Here is a 21,305-nt window from a genome sequence, read left to right on the forward strand (position 1 = left end):
TTTGCTGTTTCTAGTTTTGTTTGCCTTTCACATCTGGCCTGGGATGTACTGTCCTTTGAATGGCTGGAATCACTACATATTTGCTGTTTCTAGTTTTGTTTGCCTTTCACCTCTGTCACTGCGACACAGTATTTTGCTCGGCGTACCCACGTCGACACATGGCGACACGGGCACGGGTGCCGGTACGCCACGGGTCAGGTCGGGTCTGGTCTCAGACTAATATTATTTTATAAAATTTGCCTTGGTCAAACCAAGGTCAAAGGGGTGGGGCCATTTTGGTCCAAACCCACCCAGTAACCCCCCGCTCCTTCTCTCTCTCTCCTCTCCCGAAACCCTCGGCTCTTTGTCCAGAGGGGAAAGGACGCACGCAAGAGAGAGAGAGAGGAGCGTACCTCCTCCTCTTCTTCTTGCTGCAGAGAGAGAGAGAGAGAGAGAGAGAGAGAGAGAGAGAGAGAGAGAGAGAGAGAGAGAGAGAGAGAGAGTAACACATGGCTTCGTTGACCAGGTTTGGACAACTCCAAACGTGGTCAATGAAGCTGAGAAAAAGGTTTGGACCTGGTCCAGACCCAGACCCAAATTCTCTGGACTCCGAGTCCAGCCTACAAGTCCAAACTTTCTTTATATATATAGTTGTGTCCCCGTACCCACATTTTTTGGAATCGCTGTGTCGTATCCTCCGTACTCGCACCTCGGTGACATCATTCACTATCGCCAACTGGAGCCTGGTCTTAGGAAGGCGAGTCTGTTCTTTTAAACATGTTCATTCATGGATGTTAAAACTTTCTACTTCTAATAAAACAATTCAGGGTTTTGCTCTCTTTGTTTATTAATTTTTTTTTCACTTGTTTCGAATTTTCATAATGTAGATTATATTAGCTGAATGTACATATTTTGTACATCTCACCAGGTGAGTTAGAGGTACAGCCTTTGCAGAATATGAAGAAACCTAGCTTTGGTAAAGGTTCATTGGCACTAAATGTTGTTTCATATGTTCCACCTTCCTCGCTGATGCCAACTGGATTTATCAATAACTGTGATTTGTTCATCACCTTGAAAAATCCAGGCAGCTCATGTTCTTCGGGAGAAAATTCAGATTCCGTGGCATCTGAAAAGACAAGCCTGCCAGTCCAAGCTGGGAACAATCGAGCTAGAGCTGGTTGTTCAACATCATCCACTTCTGATCGTGTGGCGTCTGTCTCAGTTTCAAGTGATCCTGCATTGTCTCCAAGCTCATCGGTGGGATCATTATCTTCAGAAAAATCAACATTGAACCCTTATGCCAAGGTAAAGGCTATTTTTCTGTCATTGTTCTTTTACTCCTTTTCTCTCTTTATTTCTTTGTATATGGAATTCCTTACATAGCCTGCTGGGAATCTCTTATTTAACTATTTTTCTCTGTTCCCACCATGATCCAGGAGTTTAAGATGAACCCCAATGCAAAGAGTTTCACCCCATCTGTCTCTCCATTAAGACCTCCAGCTCCTGTATCTGAAGGCTCTTTTTATTTGCCTGCTAATGTATCCACTGTTCCGCATATGCATGGTGTGCCAATGAGCCTAGGGGTGAGCTCTTAAATTCAATTTTCTATTTGCTTTTTTGTGCTATGTGATGTGCTATATCTGGCTTCTGGTTTTTGGGTGTCTTTAGATTGTCATCAGCAAGACTTGTGTTGACAAGTAATCACTGTTATTTTAAGCAGAACCCTTGTTCCATGTAGTCTTAAAGAATTGTACCAAAAAAAATATTTCCCTGGGGCCTGGTTGACAGGAAAGAGGGTTCCCAAAAGCTCTTTGTTTACTGCACTACATTGTTGTTCAATCCAAATGATTTGTCTTTGTATATTTTCTGTGCAAAATCTGTGTTTTACTTTGAGAGCAAATGTTCTGGTTGTGTTTTGGGTATGCAATGGTAGGATGTGCTTATGCGATATTTCAGCTTGTTCATACCATTTTAGACTGAATGGATGATGGTTAGCTGCTTAATAACCCATCTTAAGAAATCATTCTATACATTGTATACAAAATTGTTACATTCTAGATGTATACTGTTAAGGGAGAGCTTATGGAATCCTTCAGAGTGACTATCTACTTGCTTTGGCGTCTGTCGTGTTATGTTTCCAAGGGAAATAAATTTTCCTGGTGATATAAGTATGAACTACTATAACCTATGTGTCTGTTTCCAAGGAAAAGAAAATTTTCTGGTGATATAAGCAAAGTATGAACTACTATAACGTATGTGTCAATCCTTAAATAATAATTTGATGGAGGGATCTGAAATAATGCATTTAGAGTAGAAATCGAAAGAAGCAGTATGAGAATCAGAATCGGTAAATAGTCATTTAAAATTTTCCGAGGATTCGGGAAGCAAGAAGCGAGTAGAAAGTGGTAAGGGGAATTGTTTAGGAAGCGATATTTGAAATTGTGAGAAATACTGAAAAATAATGGATGTGAAAAAAACAAGAAATGAAGTTTTTTTAGGAGGAGAATATATTAATTAATAATTAAGAAATGACGTTTACAATCAACAACTATATACTCTTGTTAGAAAAAATATCTAAATCATTTAAGAGAATAACACACTAATATGCGTTCAATAGAAGTCCAAGAAATTTAAAAAAACTTAATAAGTTTATTTTGGAGTTTGGGTATAATATTAAAATAATAAAAAAATGTGTGCTGCAATTCATGCATAACTTATTGTTAATATATATATATATATATATTAGAATGTAATTTTAGGACGTAAATGCATTTTTTTTATGTTTTCGCATACTAGCTGTTGGTGCCCTCTCTTGTGGTGTATATATGTGGGGTTAAAACCAAGGTTGTCAGTATAGTATCGTTACCCGTATCGGTCAGGCCCAAAGTAACACCGTACCATACTGAACCGTAAAATTTTAATAATTTTTTTTCCAAAAAATCCAAAAATAAATAAATAAAAAATCAGAAAAAATAGCAAAAATTCTAAAAAAATCATATCACATGAAACAATGATGAATTGCACAAAATACAATCATAAAATCACGTATGAATTTTTTATGCCTTTATGAGCCGTACAAGACATCATCAAACATTAACTAATATAGAATCATAGATAATATTGCATGCATATCTCACAAGAACAATGCAAAATATTAAATATCTTGCAATTAAGAATATGCCACAAGACTCCTACTTTCATACTACATAAACAAAAATATTATAGCAATAGTCGCACTCTATATTCAATCGGTTTCCACTCATGACTTGAGCGCCCCATTGCCATGCTGGATCATCTTATGCCATCTTTGTTGGAGCATGGAGCTTGATTTTTACCTTATATAAATCTTTAATTTTTACGGATCCAGTTGACGAGGGGTTGTACGGGGGCAGCGCCCCCCGAGGCAATTTTTTTTTGGAGAGTAACTTTGCAATTTTACTCTTAATAAAGATTTTTTATCTTAACCCATTTTCTTGAATGAAAAAATGGTCGAAATGCATTTTTTTTACCTTAACCTACTTCTTTGGGTGAAAAAATAGTGAAAATGCACTTTTAATCAAGGTTTTAAAACCCGTGACTCGGAACTCGACTCGTTCTTTATTGACTCGTGACTCGGCGGGTTAACTCGGTGACTTGGACCGGGTTTTGTTAACTTTTGATTTTAAAAGAAAAACAATATATAATTTGTCTGAAACCATGTTTTTGAGTAAACATAATAGAGGTTTGCTTGAATAATTGAATTTGATATCTATACAAGCACTTTGACTAATTCATGACTTGAATTAGAGGATTTGGTCACCATGAGTTCAGTCTGCTACTACCTAAGGTTCCTAAAATGGCCAATCATATATGCTAGCTTGTTTTAAAAGTTTTATTTCCCTCTCTAACAAATCCATAAATATAAAATAGGGATATATGTGCATATTGAAAGTTTACAGAATGCCCAATATCAACATAAATAAGCAATTTTCTCATGTATAAAACTATGCAGGAAATATATTAATGGCACAACTATAAAAAGACTACTAATATTTGAATATGTACAATGCTTGTTCACATAACAAATGGATGATGAAACCTAAATGTGACTTCCCATAGGCACAATTGACCCTCCATATATAGTGAGAATCATTTCTTTAAAATATTTTGCTAGAATAAGTTGATAACACAAGGTGAACAGTAGTTCGAACAACATGGCGATTTTATTCTATGGATTTAAATGCTTTTTTATCTTTAAATGATTTTTATTTTCTTTTTTATACAAAATCTGGGGGTAACCCTTGTTAAAATATATGTACTTATATATTTCGAAACTGTAATTTGAAACTCAAAAAACAAATTTCAAACATCCCAAAACTCGCCCGAGTCAAGCCGAGTCAGGCCTAGTCAAGCCGAGTCAGGCCGAGTCAAGCCGAGTCAAGCCCGAGTCAAGCCCGAGTTTTGGCTAACCGAGTTTGCCTTGCCGGGTTGACTCGCTGGAGGGCCGAGCTGAGCCGAGTCAGCCGAGTCAACGAGTTGACTCGGCGAGTTTTAAAACACTGCATTTAATGGCCTCTAGACAAATGGAGAAGTCGGCTCTCAAAAGGTATTTAAAACCCCAAATGAAAAAAAGTAATTGTCGGTTTTTTTAAAGTTTGTCGAAGGTGTATCATATATGGCATGAATTGATATAGGGGTGTATTGTACGATACATCTGATAAGGGTACGTTACACACTCGTATCCCGATAGACTATGTATCATACAGAGTTTCCAGTCGAGGAAGCGGGAAGCAGGAAGCAGGAAGCGAGGCACTTCTAAAATTTTATGAAGCAGGAAGCGCGAGATGACTTAGGAACGATCCGGGAAGCGTTTCGGAAGCGAACCAGAAGTGACCTAGGAAGCGAACCAGAAGCGACTTAAGATGCGACATAGGATTTGAATGAGAAGTGAAAGAGAAGCGAATAAGAATCGAAAGAGAAGTGAAAATGTAATTATATATTTTTATTTTATCAAAAAATAAGATTTATGGCATCATTGACAAAATAAAACATGTATTTAAGACAATAAATAATATAAGTTGCAATTATCTAACAAATGCATAGTTTGCAACTTTCAAGCATTTAAAAAAAATACATCAAGAGAAAATCATAATTCACATTCTTGTTGCATCCCTTTGACAAATACATGCAAGGACTAAATAATGCATTAAGAAAACTAATAAATTTGATTAAAAAATATACATTTTTCAATGAAAGAATTAAATGACTTGATTGTTGTAAATCTTGTGATCTCTGCAACACAGAAAATGAGAAATCAATAAACTCAAAGATTACATAGAGATATGGTTAAATGTTTAAGCTATAAAGTTCTAAACTGTAAATTATAAGCTATAAAGTTCTAAACTATAAATTTAAAATTAACATAATCCACTACTTCACTTCATCATGCAAGGTTCAAAATAAAAGTACATATCAAACCAACAAAATATTACAAGACCATGACAAAAAAAGTAACATAAAAGTTTCTAAGTTGGACTACTCCAACTACATCATCAAAAAAATAATTAAAAATTCAAGAGTTCATTAATCTGTCATTTTTCTCTTTCCCTTCAAGTCAGCAATAGATCGAGAAGTTTCTGCATCATCACGTGCTTCTTGTCCTCCACGACCATGCATTCTGCCCCTTCCTTCATTTCCTATAATGAATATGTTAAAAAATAAAAATAGTCAAAAACTTTAATTTAAAATATAAAAAATATATATATAGAAAAAAGTAAAAATAAAAAACACAAGATCAACATACCTTGCCTAGGTCTCCTGCTAAAGACACAATCAATCTGACCTTGAGGAACTGATGATCGCTCTTGTATATCTGCAGTTCTACTAGTTCTGTTGGATTGATTTGTATCATCTTCAACTTCATTTGTACGTATGATTATTGGAGATAATGGAGCTCTTGGATGTGCATCTTTGGGTTTAGATTTGGATTTGGAAATAGTGCTTGATTATTGTGTACTATCATCCAAATCTCTCCATCGCATGTCCTCTAATCTCAACGTATTTTCTTCTATAATAGGAAGTTTTGGATTGATATCCCATTTTCGACTAGGTTCTTCTTTGTAGCGATTGTTGCACCTTTTATAACAAGAATACAAAATATGAATGCTAATAAACAATCAATGATAGAAAAAGAAAAAAAAATACCAAAACAAAAGTACAACATGATTTAATTATACCTGTCAATCAATAAAAAATTGGAATGAATATACACCAAGGTATCAACACGATCTTCATTGAGCCTATTTCTTTTAATATTGCGAATATAACTATAGGTGCTCCATACTCTTTCTGCAGAAGATGTGCTAATAGGTTGAAATAAAACTTTAACGGCTAATGCTTTCAACTCAGGTGTATCACCACCATAAAAATGCCACCAATTAAGCACCAACATTATAGGATTCAATGCATCTATTCTTGCTGCATTTCGGCTAAATCTTCCACTTCTTGTTGCAAAAGCCACAAGTTGTGACCTATAAAGTATAGATAACTCTTCATTTCTAGCAGATATGACTTCAAGCGCGAGCATTGCATCGTCTAAGATATTATTATCCTTTTCTGCAAAAAAAAAAGTTTAATAACTATAACAAGAAAATGCAAATGAAATAATAAAATAATTAAATCATTAAACTTTAAACTTTATTAAATAGATAGAATAAAATTTTTACCAGGAGAAACTCGTTTAACCCCTCCTGCTGCTGGGATCTTGAGATAATCCGACTTGTAATATTTTGGAGTAACATGTGGGCTAGACTATGAGGAGGCACATTCATTCTATCCTATCTATTTGAGACAATCTGATGAATCTTTTCATATAAATCTGGTTGTCCTTTTAAATTGTCTTTGATTTTCGCCAACATGTTGTCCACGTATTCATATACTTCACCAATTATAAGGCCTTCCTGATCACACAATTTAATAATCTTATATATGGGTTTTGCAATCAATAATGCTAAACGTACAGAATCCCAATATTCTTTATCAAGAACAGTTGCTTCTGTTGTAACAACCCTTTTTTTCATAGTTTCATCCGTGCATGATTGCTTCCACTCGCTTCATCTATCTGAAATTACTGTGAGCCTCAAGCTCTCCTTCACATCAGGCAAGCGCTTCAAAGTAGTATAATGTAAAGCAAACCTTGGTTTTGCAATCTTTATTAGCTCTAATTTTTCATTGCTTCTAAAGATTGCTAGTGCTTTTAAATGATTTGTGATATATACTTATACGTTTTTTTAATTCTTCACCTGCTAACTTGCAATTTGCTGCATTGTCTGTAATCACTTGCACTACATTAGAAGACCCCACAAGTTTAAATCCTGTATTCAAAAACTCGGCAATATTTGCAGCTGACTGTTGCACATTAGAAAAATCGCTTGCATATAAGAACATCGAGCCAAAACAGTTTGATGCAAGTATATTTATCAAGTGTTTGTTCTTGATATTTGTCTAACCATCGGAGACAATGGAAACTCCAAACTCCTCAAATTTTTCTCGAAATTCATTTAACTTTGTGAACACACTCTTTCTCACTGTCAAGCAACGTTGTCCGCGTTTTTTCATATGATGGGGATTTATATCAAGACACTTTACTAACTGCAGATATCATCTCTTCCCAATATGGTGATCGAAACACATTGAAAGGTATGCCATTTGCACACAAAAATATGAAAATTTTGTGATCTACATCATCTCTTTCTACCTTTTTAAAGGTATCACAAATATCAACTGTTTTCGGCTTCCACTAGATAATATAGTCATACTAATAGGCTTCTTCGGATTATCAATTCTTGAACTACTCAACTCAAATGCACTTGATGAAACCTCCACTCGACGAACTTGTCTCTTAATTTTTCTTGCCAATTCTGCATTTTTTGCAACTACAGGGCAAAAGGCAATCCCAACACTTTGTCCCTTTGGAGATCCCATGAGATGTGCAAAAACTCGAGTATATGACCCATGATAAATATTTTTGCAGTGCTTGCACATAAAAACCTAGGTTTCACCTTGCTTTCCTTGCCCACTCTTCTTTTGTTTCAATACATGGCGTCATAGCAGTGTTGTTTTATGCATGCTAGGTGGTTCATCATTTTGGTCATCTTCATAATAGTAGTCATCCAAGTCATATTCTTATTCATCTTCCTCGTCAAAACAATTTTCATTTCTGTCCTCAAACTGATATGGACAATCAGAAGACCTCTTGCCCTTTCTTGCATTGTTTTTCCCAACACCACTAGACGATTAAGAATCATCATCGTCATCATAATTATCGTGATCATAGCTTGTGATGGTCATTAATGAAGCAAAGAACAGGCAAATATACCTGCATAATAAAAGTATAGGAATCATTTTAGAACACTTTAAAAAAATTATTATTAGTAGCAAAGGATGGATAGTGAAGAACACAAATCATTACTCTCGTAATTTACCAATTAATAAAACAAAAAAATAAACATCATTTAAGGAGGTGAAGATTTATGATTTTATAATATACTATGATAAAGCAGACAAAATTAAAAAAAGAAAGAAAAAAATATTTTGGACGATTGATTTTTTGAAAGTTTTAAAAACATGATCATGTCTCAGAATTCAACATTTCAAGAGCTTAGAAAATGGTTTTGATTAACCTTTCTGCTATTGATGCTTAGAAAATTCTAAAGGGATGAATGAAGAAGATGGGTTTTGGTAAACGTGGTTTAAAAAAAGACTTGGTCCCAAGTTTGAACTATAGACAGCTTAACCAAGGCCCATCAACTTGTAACACTATTAAGTATGAATTACATAAATAGGTATTATCTTTGACATTCCCAACCATTCAAATTATGAAATCAAATTCTTGTTGAGAGGCCTTTACATTGAAAACCAAATAAGTTACCCCATGGCATGTGTTTGAAAATTTAAATAGCTCCTGTTTTCACAAACTGCTGAGACAATGAGATTACATTTATCTCAATGTCACATGGATATGGCCATATATAGGGGATATAAACATTTTATGCATTTGGTCAAATTTAATATTCACAATGCGGTACAATATTATTGTCTCGCTGCCACACCGAGTTTCACTTGGCCAAAATTGGAGTCAAGATTAACTATCTAATTTCCACTACAAAATGTAAAACTACATTAAATATTCTTGTTATCAGTTACATGAAATAAAAAGGACAAGAGGGGGGAATCTTCTGAGAATGTCAGCAATAAAAATTAACTAAAATGGCATGATTTTCTTGTCCAATATGAGGAGCAATATAAATCATGTCTGTGTGTCTTATCACCTATTCCAACAAAAAAAATGACCATTAAAAGGTCATGAGCAAAATATGAAGCACGACATGGACCTAAGAAGTATAATAAAAAAACTTTGGTGATGGAATATTTGATTATGTGGAATTCTGTGGTGATAATAGGAATAGGAGAAGAGAACTACCTGTCTTAGCACGGTCATAAGATCTCCACCAACACAATATTCTAATACCAGCCATAAGTGTGCCGAAGTTTCATATCGATTACTGCTGGCAGGTCAGCAGGGCCATTAGTAAGGTGGGAACTCAATCCCACCTAACCGATTATTGTTGGCAGGCCAGCAAAGCAAGGTGGGAACTCAATCCACCTGACCGATTAGCTGTTGGCATGCCAGCATGGCCATTAGCAAGGTGGGAATGAGCTTCCCAAAAAGCCAGCCTGGGGTCAGCATGAATGAAGGTGAACACATCGGCAAGTCTGATAGAAAACCCATGCCGACCCCTTTTCACCGAGGACCCAGCAGAGATAGTGAGAGAGAGGAGAAAGAAGAAATAGATTGAGAGAAGAGAAGTGAGCGCACCTGAATGGATTCATCGCCAGAAGTAGGGAGGAGGTCGTCAGAGGTCGCTGGAACTCGGAACTCGCCGAAAATGAGAGAGAGAGAGAGAGAGAGAGAGAGAGAGAGAGAGAGAGAGACTCGGATGCGTGAAAAAATGAAACCCTAAGCCCTTAGGGTTTTGTTTTTTCATAGGTTTTGTAAAATGCCGATTTTACCCTTAGTTAAAGGGCATATTCACGTGTTGATTTTTAAAGCACACGTGTAAAATTTTTTTTAAGGGCAAACTAGTCATAACCTTGAAACGCGTCCCCCTTTAAAGGGGTACGCGTCCCCCTTTAAAGAGACACGCGTACCCCTTTAAAGGGAAGCACGTCTCCCTTTAAAGGGGGATGCGTCTCCCTTTAAAGGGGGACACACTTAATGAAACATGCGCTTCCCCACGCGTTTCGGAAGCGTCGCGTTTCGCGCTTCCGAAGCGCGTCTCGGGGAAGTGCGCTTCCCTTATCCCATAGACGTTTCCGGTAACTCTGGTATCGTATCACAAAACCCGAAAGTAACAATACATATTGTACATTATCGTACGGTATGGTACAATACTTACAACACTGGTTAAACTCCCTTGGAATGCATGCATTTTATGTACATTGTGAGGATTAATAAAATAATTATTATTTTTATATTGTGTGTGCTCTCTTGCCCTTAGTGGCTTGTGCTTCTTTACCCTAGGGGCTTGTGCTTGTGCCCTTTGTGGGCTCATGTATGCTTTAACATTCTTGTACCTATTTCATTAGATGGTATAAGTCTTTGGCTCTTGATCTCTTGCTAGTGTTAGTGGTTCATGATTGAACAAGGGGTGAAGGCTTGAAGTGTGTCGATTCGCTTCATCTTGTGGCAAAAAGGAACGTGGTTCATGGTGTGATCGGTTCCTCTTTTGATCGCTTCTCTCTACACCATGGCGGAAAATGAAGCTATCGTTGTGCCCATCAAATTTGATGGAAACAACTATTCTATGTAGGCAACTACAATGAAGAATTTTTTTATTGGGGGAGGATTTAACTTTGGGGATGATTCCACACCTGAGCCAAAACTTGTTCTCACCAAAAAGGTCAACAGTGTAGAAGTGGTGAAGGCTCGAAGTGTGTTGATTCGCTTTGTGGCAAGAATAATCATGGTTCACGGTGTGATTGGTTCTTCTTATCCCTTATTCTCTCTCTACCATGGCAGAAAAAGGAAGTTATCACTGTTGTGCCCATCAAATTTAATGGAAACAACTATTTTATGTAGGCAACCACAATCAAGAAATTTCTATTGGGTAGAATTTATGGTACTTGTGGATGGTTCCACACTCGAGCCACAACTTGTTCTCACCAAAAAGGTCAATGTTGTAGAAGAATTTCTAAAAGATGTCGAAAAGGATGCCATGGCCAATTATGGAAGAATCATAAGAGAATGGGAAGTTGGTCATGCCAGGATTTTTTCTTGGTTTATGAGTAGTATGAATAAAGATGTGTGCTAATATTCTTGAGTTTGAAAGAGCCGATAAGGCATAGAATTTTAATAAACAAATCTATAGTCAAAAGGATATGACTCACAGATGGGAGATTAGGGATCACCTCCACAATTGTAAGCAATGTGACAAGACCATAAGAGAATATTACAGTGTTCTAAAATGATTATGGGATGAAATGGCAAGATGGAGCCTATTTGGGAGACTCCAAATGATGCTCTCTAAATGAAGGGGTTGAGGATTGAATTTGAACATGTTCGTGTTTCCATATTCCATCAACCCGAGAATCTTGCTCTACATAAAGTTCTTGCCAACAGGAAACTAAGCTTAAATCTATGATGGAATATAAAGATTCCAAGGAAAGCATGTTGGTTATTTCTAGGTCTGGTGACAACACCAACACCTACAAGCCTCCACATTTTAGGAGGTGATAAGTTGATAGAGATGGAAGAAAAAAAATTGTTTGTCACCATTGTAAATAACCAGGATATATCAAGCCTTGTTGTCCAAAGTTAAAGAGGAAAGATGAGAAGAAGGTAGCATCAGTTGGATCTTTCCGAAATGCTGACAAGAGTAGAACCGATGAAGACTCTGAGTCCATGAAATCATGACCTTGTCCCAATTGGTTGCAATAGTCCAATCACTCCTCAAGAGCTCTTCCTTTATTGGAGCCGCATTCTCTACTTCAACACCTTCTGATATGTTTTCTTGGCTTTTGGATTTCAATACAATCTTTCATATGACACCAAACCATTCTTTGCTATCTGATTGTCACAATAACTCTAGTGGTTTATATGTTCTCATGGCCGATGGATCTTTTCTTGATATAAAAGTTGAGAAGTTTGAAATTTTTTAAAGGTTTTTATTTCTTAAAGTTAGATTTATCTCAAAACTAAATTTAAACCTCTTATGTTTTTCATATTACCGACTATGGTTGTTATCTCCTTCTTATCGGACCATTGGGTGCAACATTATTAGTTAGGAAAGTTGATTGGGGAAGGCCATAGAGAAGGCAGTTTTTACATGGATCATTTACATCTTCTAAAGAATATGTTTTGTTGTAATGCCCAAAAGATGTGATTTTATAACACAAAAAGCTAGGACAAGCATATCCATATAGTCTTTTACTGCAAATTTGAGAAAATTTTGTAATGAGAAATTCTCATGTATGGAATGTATTCTTGGAAAAATAAAAGCATTTTTAGTCAAAGAAACTTATTTTCTTCAAAACCACTTGAGCTTATGCATATATTTGTCTATTGCGACCAAACATTTCTTATGCAGTCCATAGGGCGAGTCAATTCCAACATTCTCCCACCACATTAAATATGATTGTTGTGATGAGTATTGTTAGATATAATAAAAATATCATTTCTAAAAGACTTTGTTATCCTCCTTAGATTTAATTGCTTATTCTTATTCTAATTGGGGAGGAAATCCTAACGATCATCGACCAACCACGTGTTTTTGTGTTTTTAAGTTATTATCTTATTTCGTGGAAATGCAAGAAGTAGAAAAATGTATCACTTTCATCAACCAAAACCGAGTATAGAGCCATGGTCACTACGATTTAAAAAATTGAATGGTTGAGACATCTACTTGAGGACATGGGAGTGCATTTAATATTGTCCTTAAGATTGTGTTGTGATAACAAGAGCAATATTTATATTGCCAGAATCATACATTTCACGAGAAAACCATGCATATTGTGATGCATTGCCATTATGTTCGGGAAGAGTATTTGAAGACCATTTATTTGCCCTATTTGACTTCGAAGTATCAGTTAGCAGACTTTTTCACGAAAGCACTTTTCTTTTCTTGTTTCCATTTTTTCCTTGACAAACGTTGGGTGATCTCACCATAAGTTTAAGGGAAGTGTTAATACATACATACGTACATACATACTTACTGTAATGAAATGGCCTTCAAGAGAGCAATAACACAATGCCACTAAGGCAAATACACAAGCCACCAAAGGGAAAATAGCACACTCACAAGGCCACTAAGGGCAAATAGCACACTCACAAGGCCACTAAGGGCTCACCAAAGGACAAATAGCACACTTCACACTATTTGATTGTTTAAAAAAATTCCATAGTTATGTCAAAAGTCAATTTAAAGCCTCCATTAAAATTTTTAGAATCGATTCTGGAGGAGAATTCCTATCTAAAGATTTAAAAAATTACCTTGATCAACAAGAAATAGTTCATCAAAAATCTTGTCCTTATACCCCACAACAAAATGGGTTGGCAGAAAGAAAACATCGGCACATTGTTGAAACCACTAGGACCTTTCTCATTTCTAAAAATATTTCGAAATTCTTTTGGGCTGAAGCCACTCGAACACTGGTCTATTTAATCAATAGAATGCCTTCTACTGTTATTGATAATATTTATTCTATTGAAAATTTATTTAAAACTCCTCACGATTATGAGAGATTAAGAATCTTTGGTTGTAAATGTTTTGTTATTTCTAACAAAAAAGATAAACTTTTTGCCGGAGCTATTCCTTGTGTTTTCTTTGGTTATGTCGAAAACTAAAAAAGATATAAATGTTATGATATTGAAAAAAATAAATTTTATGTTTCAAGAAATGTGACTTTTCTTGAAAAAAAAATGGTTTTGAAAAAATTGAGTCTAAGAAACCTTGTGACTACTTGTTCTTGTTTGACTTGATTACAATGCATGATGATATTGTTGAGCATGATGTTGTTGATGATAGTGTGAATGATGATATTGAAAATGTGCATCATGAGTGTCATCATTGTCACTCTCATGACTTGATTACAATGCATGATGATATTGTCATTTTGCTTTTCTATATGGATGATATGATTATCACAGGAGATGATAAACAAGAAGTTAGTCATATCAAAGATGTTCTTAAAACTAGCTTTGATATGATGGATCTTGGTTTTCTTCGTTATTTTCTTGGAATTTAAGTAGCTTATTCATCCCGTGGGTATTTTTTGTCTCAGACTAAGTATGCAACCAAGATAATAGAAATATCAGGTAGTTCAGATGAAAAACGAGTTGATATGCCAGAGGTCATCAATGCCAAAATGAAGAAAGACGATGGAGAACTTTTGAAAGATCCAACTCTGTATCGCCAAATGATTGGGGCTTTTATTATTGTGTATGTGTGTCTATATATGTATAATTATTAATTGCATATTATATAAAAATACAATACATATATATTTGATTATTTGGTTCTAATATATTTTTTGTAATGTAACAGTTTACTGTGCTTGACGAGTAGAGATGTCTTGTTGATTAATTTTATGTTGCATGCATGTTTACTATTAGTTTTAGCATTTTTTTGTAAATTTTAAGTTTTTTATATTATTTAATTAGGGTACCAACTAATCCAACTAGTCCTTCCTAGTCTCTGACTAGTTTTTTTAGGGGTCCCACCGACTAAGTACTGCATACCGCTTTTGACTACATAGGGTATGATTGAAACTTATACCAAAGATTATGCAACAGATAACAAAGTGGACCAAATCTATTCCCAACCCCAACAAGTGATGCAAATGACAGCTACCAAACATGATATTCATGATTCTTTTTAAGAAACCCCAAGTTGCTGCACAAGCCAAGTGCAAAAGAGATAGTGCAAGAATCTCAATAACCCAAAATAGAGTTACTGCCGGATATGGACATCAAGAAATCTTGAGGAATCTCATCATCACCACCAGATTTCAACACAAAACTGGCACCAAAGAGTCACTTATAGTAGAACGACCAAGATACAAGTATTTCTCACCATTAACAAGTATCAATTGTAGTCAATGTTCAAAATATGCTGAAAAACTAGGTTATCGCCTCTTAGTAACCAACCAAAAATACTCCAAAACTCGACAAAAATGAAATAATCTTTGCACAAACCACTTTTGATGGCCTCACTCAAAAAAAAAACTCAATACCAACCAACAAGCCCCCATTAAATTCACTGATATGGTCAGATCAATAAAAAATTTCAAATCTGAACATTGTTCATGTCATTATTCAGAACAAAAAAAAATGTATAAAATCAAGTATACCTCTGATTGGAATGATTCTTGATTTAGAAATCATCTAAAATCAGGAGCTACCAAAGCCCCAACTCAACCGAACCAAACTGCATCAAATGTGCGAACACCCTTCTTGGGGCATGCAAAATGAGGCACACTCCTGATACACCAGAATGTTGTTTTTTCTTCCTCTTTCCTTTTCAATGATCACCAAAAACGTCTCTCTAGGGTTGGATATGATTCTGATACCATGTCAAAGCAATAGCATTCCAACCATGAGAGAGTGCAAAAAAGATGAGGAGAAACTTCATTAAGACAAAGAATGAATGATTACAACATATATGGGGTCTACCCATGGTTGCTAGTCGAGGAAGCGGGAGCGGGGAGCGGCAAGCATACGGGAAGCGGGAGTGGGAAGCGAGGCACTTTAAAAAATTTAGAAAGCGGGAAGCGTGGGACTACTTAGAAGCGAACCACGAACCGTCTCGGAAGCGACCTAGGAAGCAAACCGGAAGCGACCTAGGAAGCGAACCAGAAACGGCCTAGGAAGCGAGGGGGAAGCGTGGGGGAAGCACGCTTCCCAAAAAAAGGGGATGCTTCCCCACACGTTTCGGAAGCGCGACGTTTTGCGCTTCCGAAACGTGTATCGAGGAAGCATGCTTCCCCTACTGTAGGGGCGCTTCCGGTAACTCTGGGTCTACCCCTCTATGACATAAAAAGACAAAAATGCTTAACTCTACATCCCTACAACTAACTATGGCTAAAATACAAGAATGCCCCTACAATAAATGATATTTACATAGGAGGGGTATTACAAAGAAAGAAGAAAATATGTATGACAAACACTACACTTCTCAACACCCCCACCATTGGACTTAAAATGTGTTGATTGAGGAGGGGCAGGGGGGGGCAGGGGTGGCCTAAAACGAGGATCTTAGATCCTCGGTTCTGAAATCTTCTGTTTGTATGGAAGTCTGGTCATGGCGTGGGTCCCCAGCCTTGATCCTTGTGTCCATGGATCTCTCGTCATTTGTTGGTTATAGAATATCTACATGTTTTTTCCAATAATGTAATGGGGAGATCCACGGTAATCAAACACACCCTATGAGTAGCATGGAGACCCATTACATTATTGGCAAAAAACATCTAGATATTCTATCACCAACAAATGACGAGGCCCTGTAACAAGTATAAGTTACTTTAGCCCAACTTCTGAAATGCTTGACATGCTAAATTAAGCATTCCTCTTTAAATAGTGGTAGAAAAGTGCCTGCAGAAAACGTCTAGCTTGTAAGACAGGGTTTGCTACTCGGAGGTTATTGGTGTGTCGCTTGTGCTGGTTACAATAGCATAGAAATGTGTTTGTGTTTGTGTTTCTTTTGGGCTGTACTGTTGGCTAAACCTAGTAGTCAGATGCACACACACAAACAGACGTTCATGAATTCCACACATCATAATTTCTTTTATGCTTATCTCCAAGTACAACCTGCATCTTCAGGTTGAATTGTACACTTATCATATTTTACAGGTTGCTCACTCCTTTGGTGGACATCAGCCTATTATATACAATCCACATTCTGCGCCAATGCCATCTCCTCAAGGATATTATACAAATGGACCTATGGTATGTGAGCAATTCTGATGCTTTGTTACATTTCTTGTGGAATTTTGGGTTGTAAATTTACAATTTAAATGCAGTTTTGCAGATTATAAATGCACCTTCCAATTTACTGATAATGTTATTTTAAAGTTTTATCTGCCTAATTTTTTGCTTCTTTCATGGTAGTATGGGCAGCAGATGTTTATGGGTCAGCCTAGGCAAGTTTTGTATATGCCTACTTATCCTCCTGTAAGTCATCTTTAATTTGTACATTACTCTCTTTATCCATTGTTTCCCATTGGCTTTTGTGGAAATGATACATTTGGGTTATGTATTTAAATTATTGTGTTCATAGTGCTGCCAGAGTTTCCTTTGATAATTTGTATGCATGCAATGCTATAATGTTAAGTTTGCTTCAGCTTATGCCACCTGTTTCTATATACTTCTGTGCTTGTAGCGTTGATTGAAAACTATTGGCTTCTGGGATCTACATGTATACACTTTCAATAAAAGCTGTCTGGATTATTTGTGTACTTGTAAATAGTCTTAGGGAGAAGAATGCAGGGAATGTTTTTGCTGAAGATAGCAGCCTATGACTACTCAATGCATGTCATCTCATTCTATTGAATCTTTTAATACTTTAAGGCTTAATGTACATTGTCCAAGATGCCTTAACTGTATTCTATATTGATAACATAAATCTCATTGCATGTAAAATTGCAATACTATGAACATTAATACTTTTTGGCTTAAGCAGGATGTCATTTCCTGTTAGCTCCTTCAAGCCATGCATGGTTTCTTATCATGGACACTTGTCTTTAAGAAATCAAGGCCAGAGATTGTTGAGCTCCTTAGTGAATATATCTGTTATCTAGTTTCATCCCAAAGAAATATGCTTTTATCTTTTTATCTTTTATATTTTCTATTATGAAATAATAATCTGTTTGTATGTGCTTTTTTTGTTTATGATGTACAGGGGTAAGTACAACTTGATAGCATTTTGATTGTTGCAGTATATAATAAATTTCCATATACTTTCAGTTCACAAATTAAGCAAATGTCAAATCAATGTAACTTCAGTATTCAAGGAGGCCATAGACCTGTATTCTACTTCTGTATTGGTTATAGTTTGCTGCCTTTTACTATATTGCTCATGGAATAGTACTTTTATCCATGAACACATATATAACCATATAAAGAAACCCATGACATCTGAAACACCAAACACAACCAATGGATGTTTTGCTTCTTTCATAAACTTCAGCTCATCATTCATTTTCCCTTTCACATACTGCAAACACTTCAGTGCTTCTAGATAACCAACTCGGGGATCATGTGTAAATTGTAATACATGGTTAACCATATCCTAGAATTCTCGTCTACTGGTTCAAATTTCACTGTTCTCTGTAATGAAAATAACCAAGAAGTGCACAAACACAAGTCCACTATGGGAAATGCACACAAACCACTAGGGACAAGAATAAGAACTGAAGAGCAGAGCACACATACAAGCCACTAATGGGCTTAATGCACTATAAAAAAAATATTATTTTATTAACCATAAAATGGTCAAGAATCTTTACAAAGGGGTTTAACCCCATATATATACAAGAGAGAGAGAGAGAGAGAGAGAGAGAGAGAGAGAGGACCAGTCGTTGGGATCCAACGGCTAGCTAGTTAGTTGTTAGCTTGGTCTAATGGCTAACTAGCTAGCCGTTAGACCTAGCCTAACGACTAGCACACAAAGACTAAAAGGCCCCCAACAAAGGGGACAAAATACAAAAAAACAAAAATGCATAGGCTCCTAAAATACAATCTACAAGTATATACATCTACCAAATATATATATATATATATATATATATATTTTATATACACATGAATATATATGTATATATATTTAACACCCCTTCAAACTAACAGTGAAATCACTGCAAGTTTGCTAAGAATGAAGAAAAAACGAGCCACCGATAATGCTCTGGTGAAGAAGTTCGTAATTTGGTATTCAAATGTCACATAGGGAAGCTCAATAGTGCCTCTGAGAAACTCTTCTCTAGTGACAATCCATCTCTATATGTTTGGTACGCTTGTGGAATGTGTGATTGTTAGCAATGTAGATAACACTCTTGTTGCAACACATATTCGATCTTGTAGAGATGGTAACACCTATATCCTTCAATAGATTTCTTAGCCAAACAATCTCTGAGGTGATAGTTGCCATTGCCTGATACTCATCTTTGGTGGAAGAGAGAGACACCTTTTGTTGCTTCTTACACCTCCAAGATATGAGTGGCTTACTGAGAAAAATGCAATAACCTGTAGTAGAAATACGATCGTTAGGGTTGCCTCTCAATTTCGAATCAATTTTAGCAATTAAATTTAAACACGAAGATGAGAGGAATAATCCTTTAGTTAAAGTGCCCTTGATATATTGAATGATTTGCATAACTGCACTCATGTGAATTGAAGTGGGTGCATGTTGAAATTGGCAGGCGCTATGTGCTATGTCACGTCGAGTAATAAACAAATATGTAAGAGATTGGGATCCTCTAAGGGAGTTCCATCGTTGGTCCTCATTTTAGTATTGATGACTTCGAGAGTATTCACAACCTTTTCATCTGACAACCCTGACCTAGCAACAATCTCGGATGCCAATTTTATTTGAGACAACATACTCTAGAAAGGAGTAGGCAACCTCGATACCTAGGAAATACCTTAGAAAACCAAGATTAGACATATCAAAATTGTTTTTAAGAACATTTTTAATAAATTCAACTCCTTTTCTATCACTACCAGTAATAATTATATCATCTACATGTAATAGTAAAATAATGATGCATGTTCTTGCATTCTTAACAAAAAGAGCAGTATTAGAATAACAAGATATAAAACCAATATCAATCATAACTTTGTTAAAATGGTCATACCATACCTTAGGGGGGCTTGTTTAAAACCATATAAGGGTTTCTTGAGTAAAAAAAGTTTACCTTGCTCAACATCAAACCCGGGTGGAGGGTTCATGTAAACTTGTTCATTAAGATCCCTATTAAAAATGACATTTTTGACATCTAATTGGTAAATCAACTCTTTTTTAATATAGTCCCAACACTTGTCATTCTAGCTACAGGTGCAAAGGTTTCTCAATTGTCTATCTTATATTTTTGATCTTACCCCTTGGCTACTAACCTAACCTTATACCTTTTTAAAGTTTCATCACTCTTTGTTTTAACTTTGAAAACCTATATACATTCTATGGTTTTCTTTCCTAAGGGAAGGTTCATAGTTTCCCAGGTTTTGGCTCTTGAGGGCATTTAACTTAACATTCATAGCTTCTACTCAATGTGGATCATTTTTGGCTTCTTTGTATTTAGATGATTTATAAAAGGCATGAATGACTAATAATCAAGCTCTATATTTTGGAAAAAATGACTCATAAAACACAAATCTACTAGGGGCCTTAGATATACGACCCGATCTCTTAAGATTGGTTTCTTCTATGGGTTGATTTTGCATGTACCTATCAAGTGCACATGGATGTTCCTCATTGTTACGCCGGGAATAGACCTTAAGCTCTTGAACACCATTGGCTTTGTTAATATTTTCTTCATTACTAAAAATGTTTGGAGGGTATTCACATTATTACTAGGTTCATTAGTGATGCAATCATTAACTCAAATTTCATCAATGTTAGATGATTCATTCATTTCCTTAAAGCAATAACAAGAAGGAATAATCAATATCTTAGTCATATTCTTCTCAAAACTATTATCATCTTCAAGAAAAATAACATTTTTTGAAATATAAAGTTTTTCATTTTTTAAGTCATAACATCTATAACTCTTTTGATTTTTCCCATAACCAAGAAAAACACATTCAATGGCCTTAGGAGATAATTTTTCATTCCTTTCACAAAGCACATTTACAAAGCTTTCCTAAGGTAGAGATGTTTTTCAAAGCGGAAGATGACATTCTATTTATTAAATGGACAACGATAAGAGCGGCTTCGGCCCAAAAAAATTTAGGAATATTTTTTCGAAATAAGTAATGTTCTAGCAGTTTCTATAATGTGTCTTTGTTTTCTTTCGATGAGACCATTTTGTTGTGGGGTTCTTGGGCAAGATCTTTTATGTAAAATTTCATTTTCCTTTAAATAACACTTGAATTCATTTGATAAAAATTTGCCTCCCAACATAGTTGGCAAACTCGGCGATTCGACTCTGGAATCGCCCGAGTCGATCCAGATCGGACCTCAACTAGGTCACGATTTAGGACTACCAATCCAACCCATCAAATAAATTTTTTATCATGTATTTTATTGTTTTAATGCATAATTCTTATATAAAGTCACTTGTTATGAAGAATCTAATAT

At 35.7% G+C, this 21,305-nt stretch overlaps 1 protein-coding gene across 2 annotated transcripts in view; it reads left to right on the top strand.

Annotated features, from left to right (window-relative positions):
* The window catches only part of LOC149816646 (polyadenylate-binding protein-interacting protein 3-like), a 77,633-nt gene that overhangs the window by 50,760 nt on the left and 5,568 nt on the right, over window positions 1-21,305 (top strand). The window contains exons 11-15 of one of the 2 annotated variants that reach the window (XM_089987455.1): window positions 908-955; window positions 1,064-1,284; window positions 1,416-1,562; window positions 16,865-16,960; window positions 17,123-17,185. In XM_089987455.1, coding sequence (XP_089843581.1) covers window positions 908-955; window positions 1,064-1,284; window positions 1,416-1,562; window positions 16,865-16,960; window positions 17,123-17,185 — 575 coding nt within the window. The remainder of the gene's footprint in view (window positions 1-907; window positions 956-1,063; window positions 1,285-1,415; window positions 1,563-16,864; window positions 16,961-17,122; window positions 17,186-21,305) is intronic. The other variant, XM_089987456.1, reaches the window with a different exon arrangement.

This window comes from Nuphar pumila, chromosome 14 (genome assembly GCF_984573655.1).
Source record: "Nuphar pumila chromosome 14, dmNupPumi1.hap1.1, whole genome shotgun sequence".
Classification (NCBI taxonomy): domain Eukaryota; kingdom Viridiplantae; phylum Streptophyta; class Magnoliopsida; order Nymphaeales; family Nymphaeaceae; genus Nuphar; species Nuphar pumila.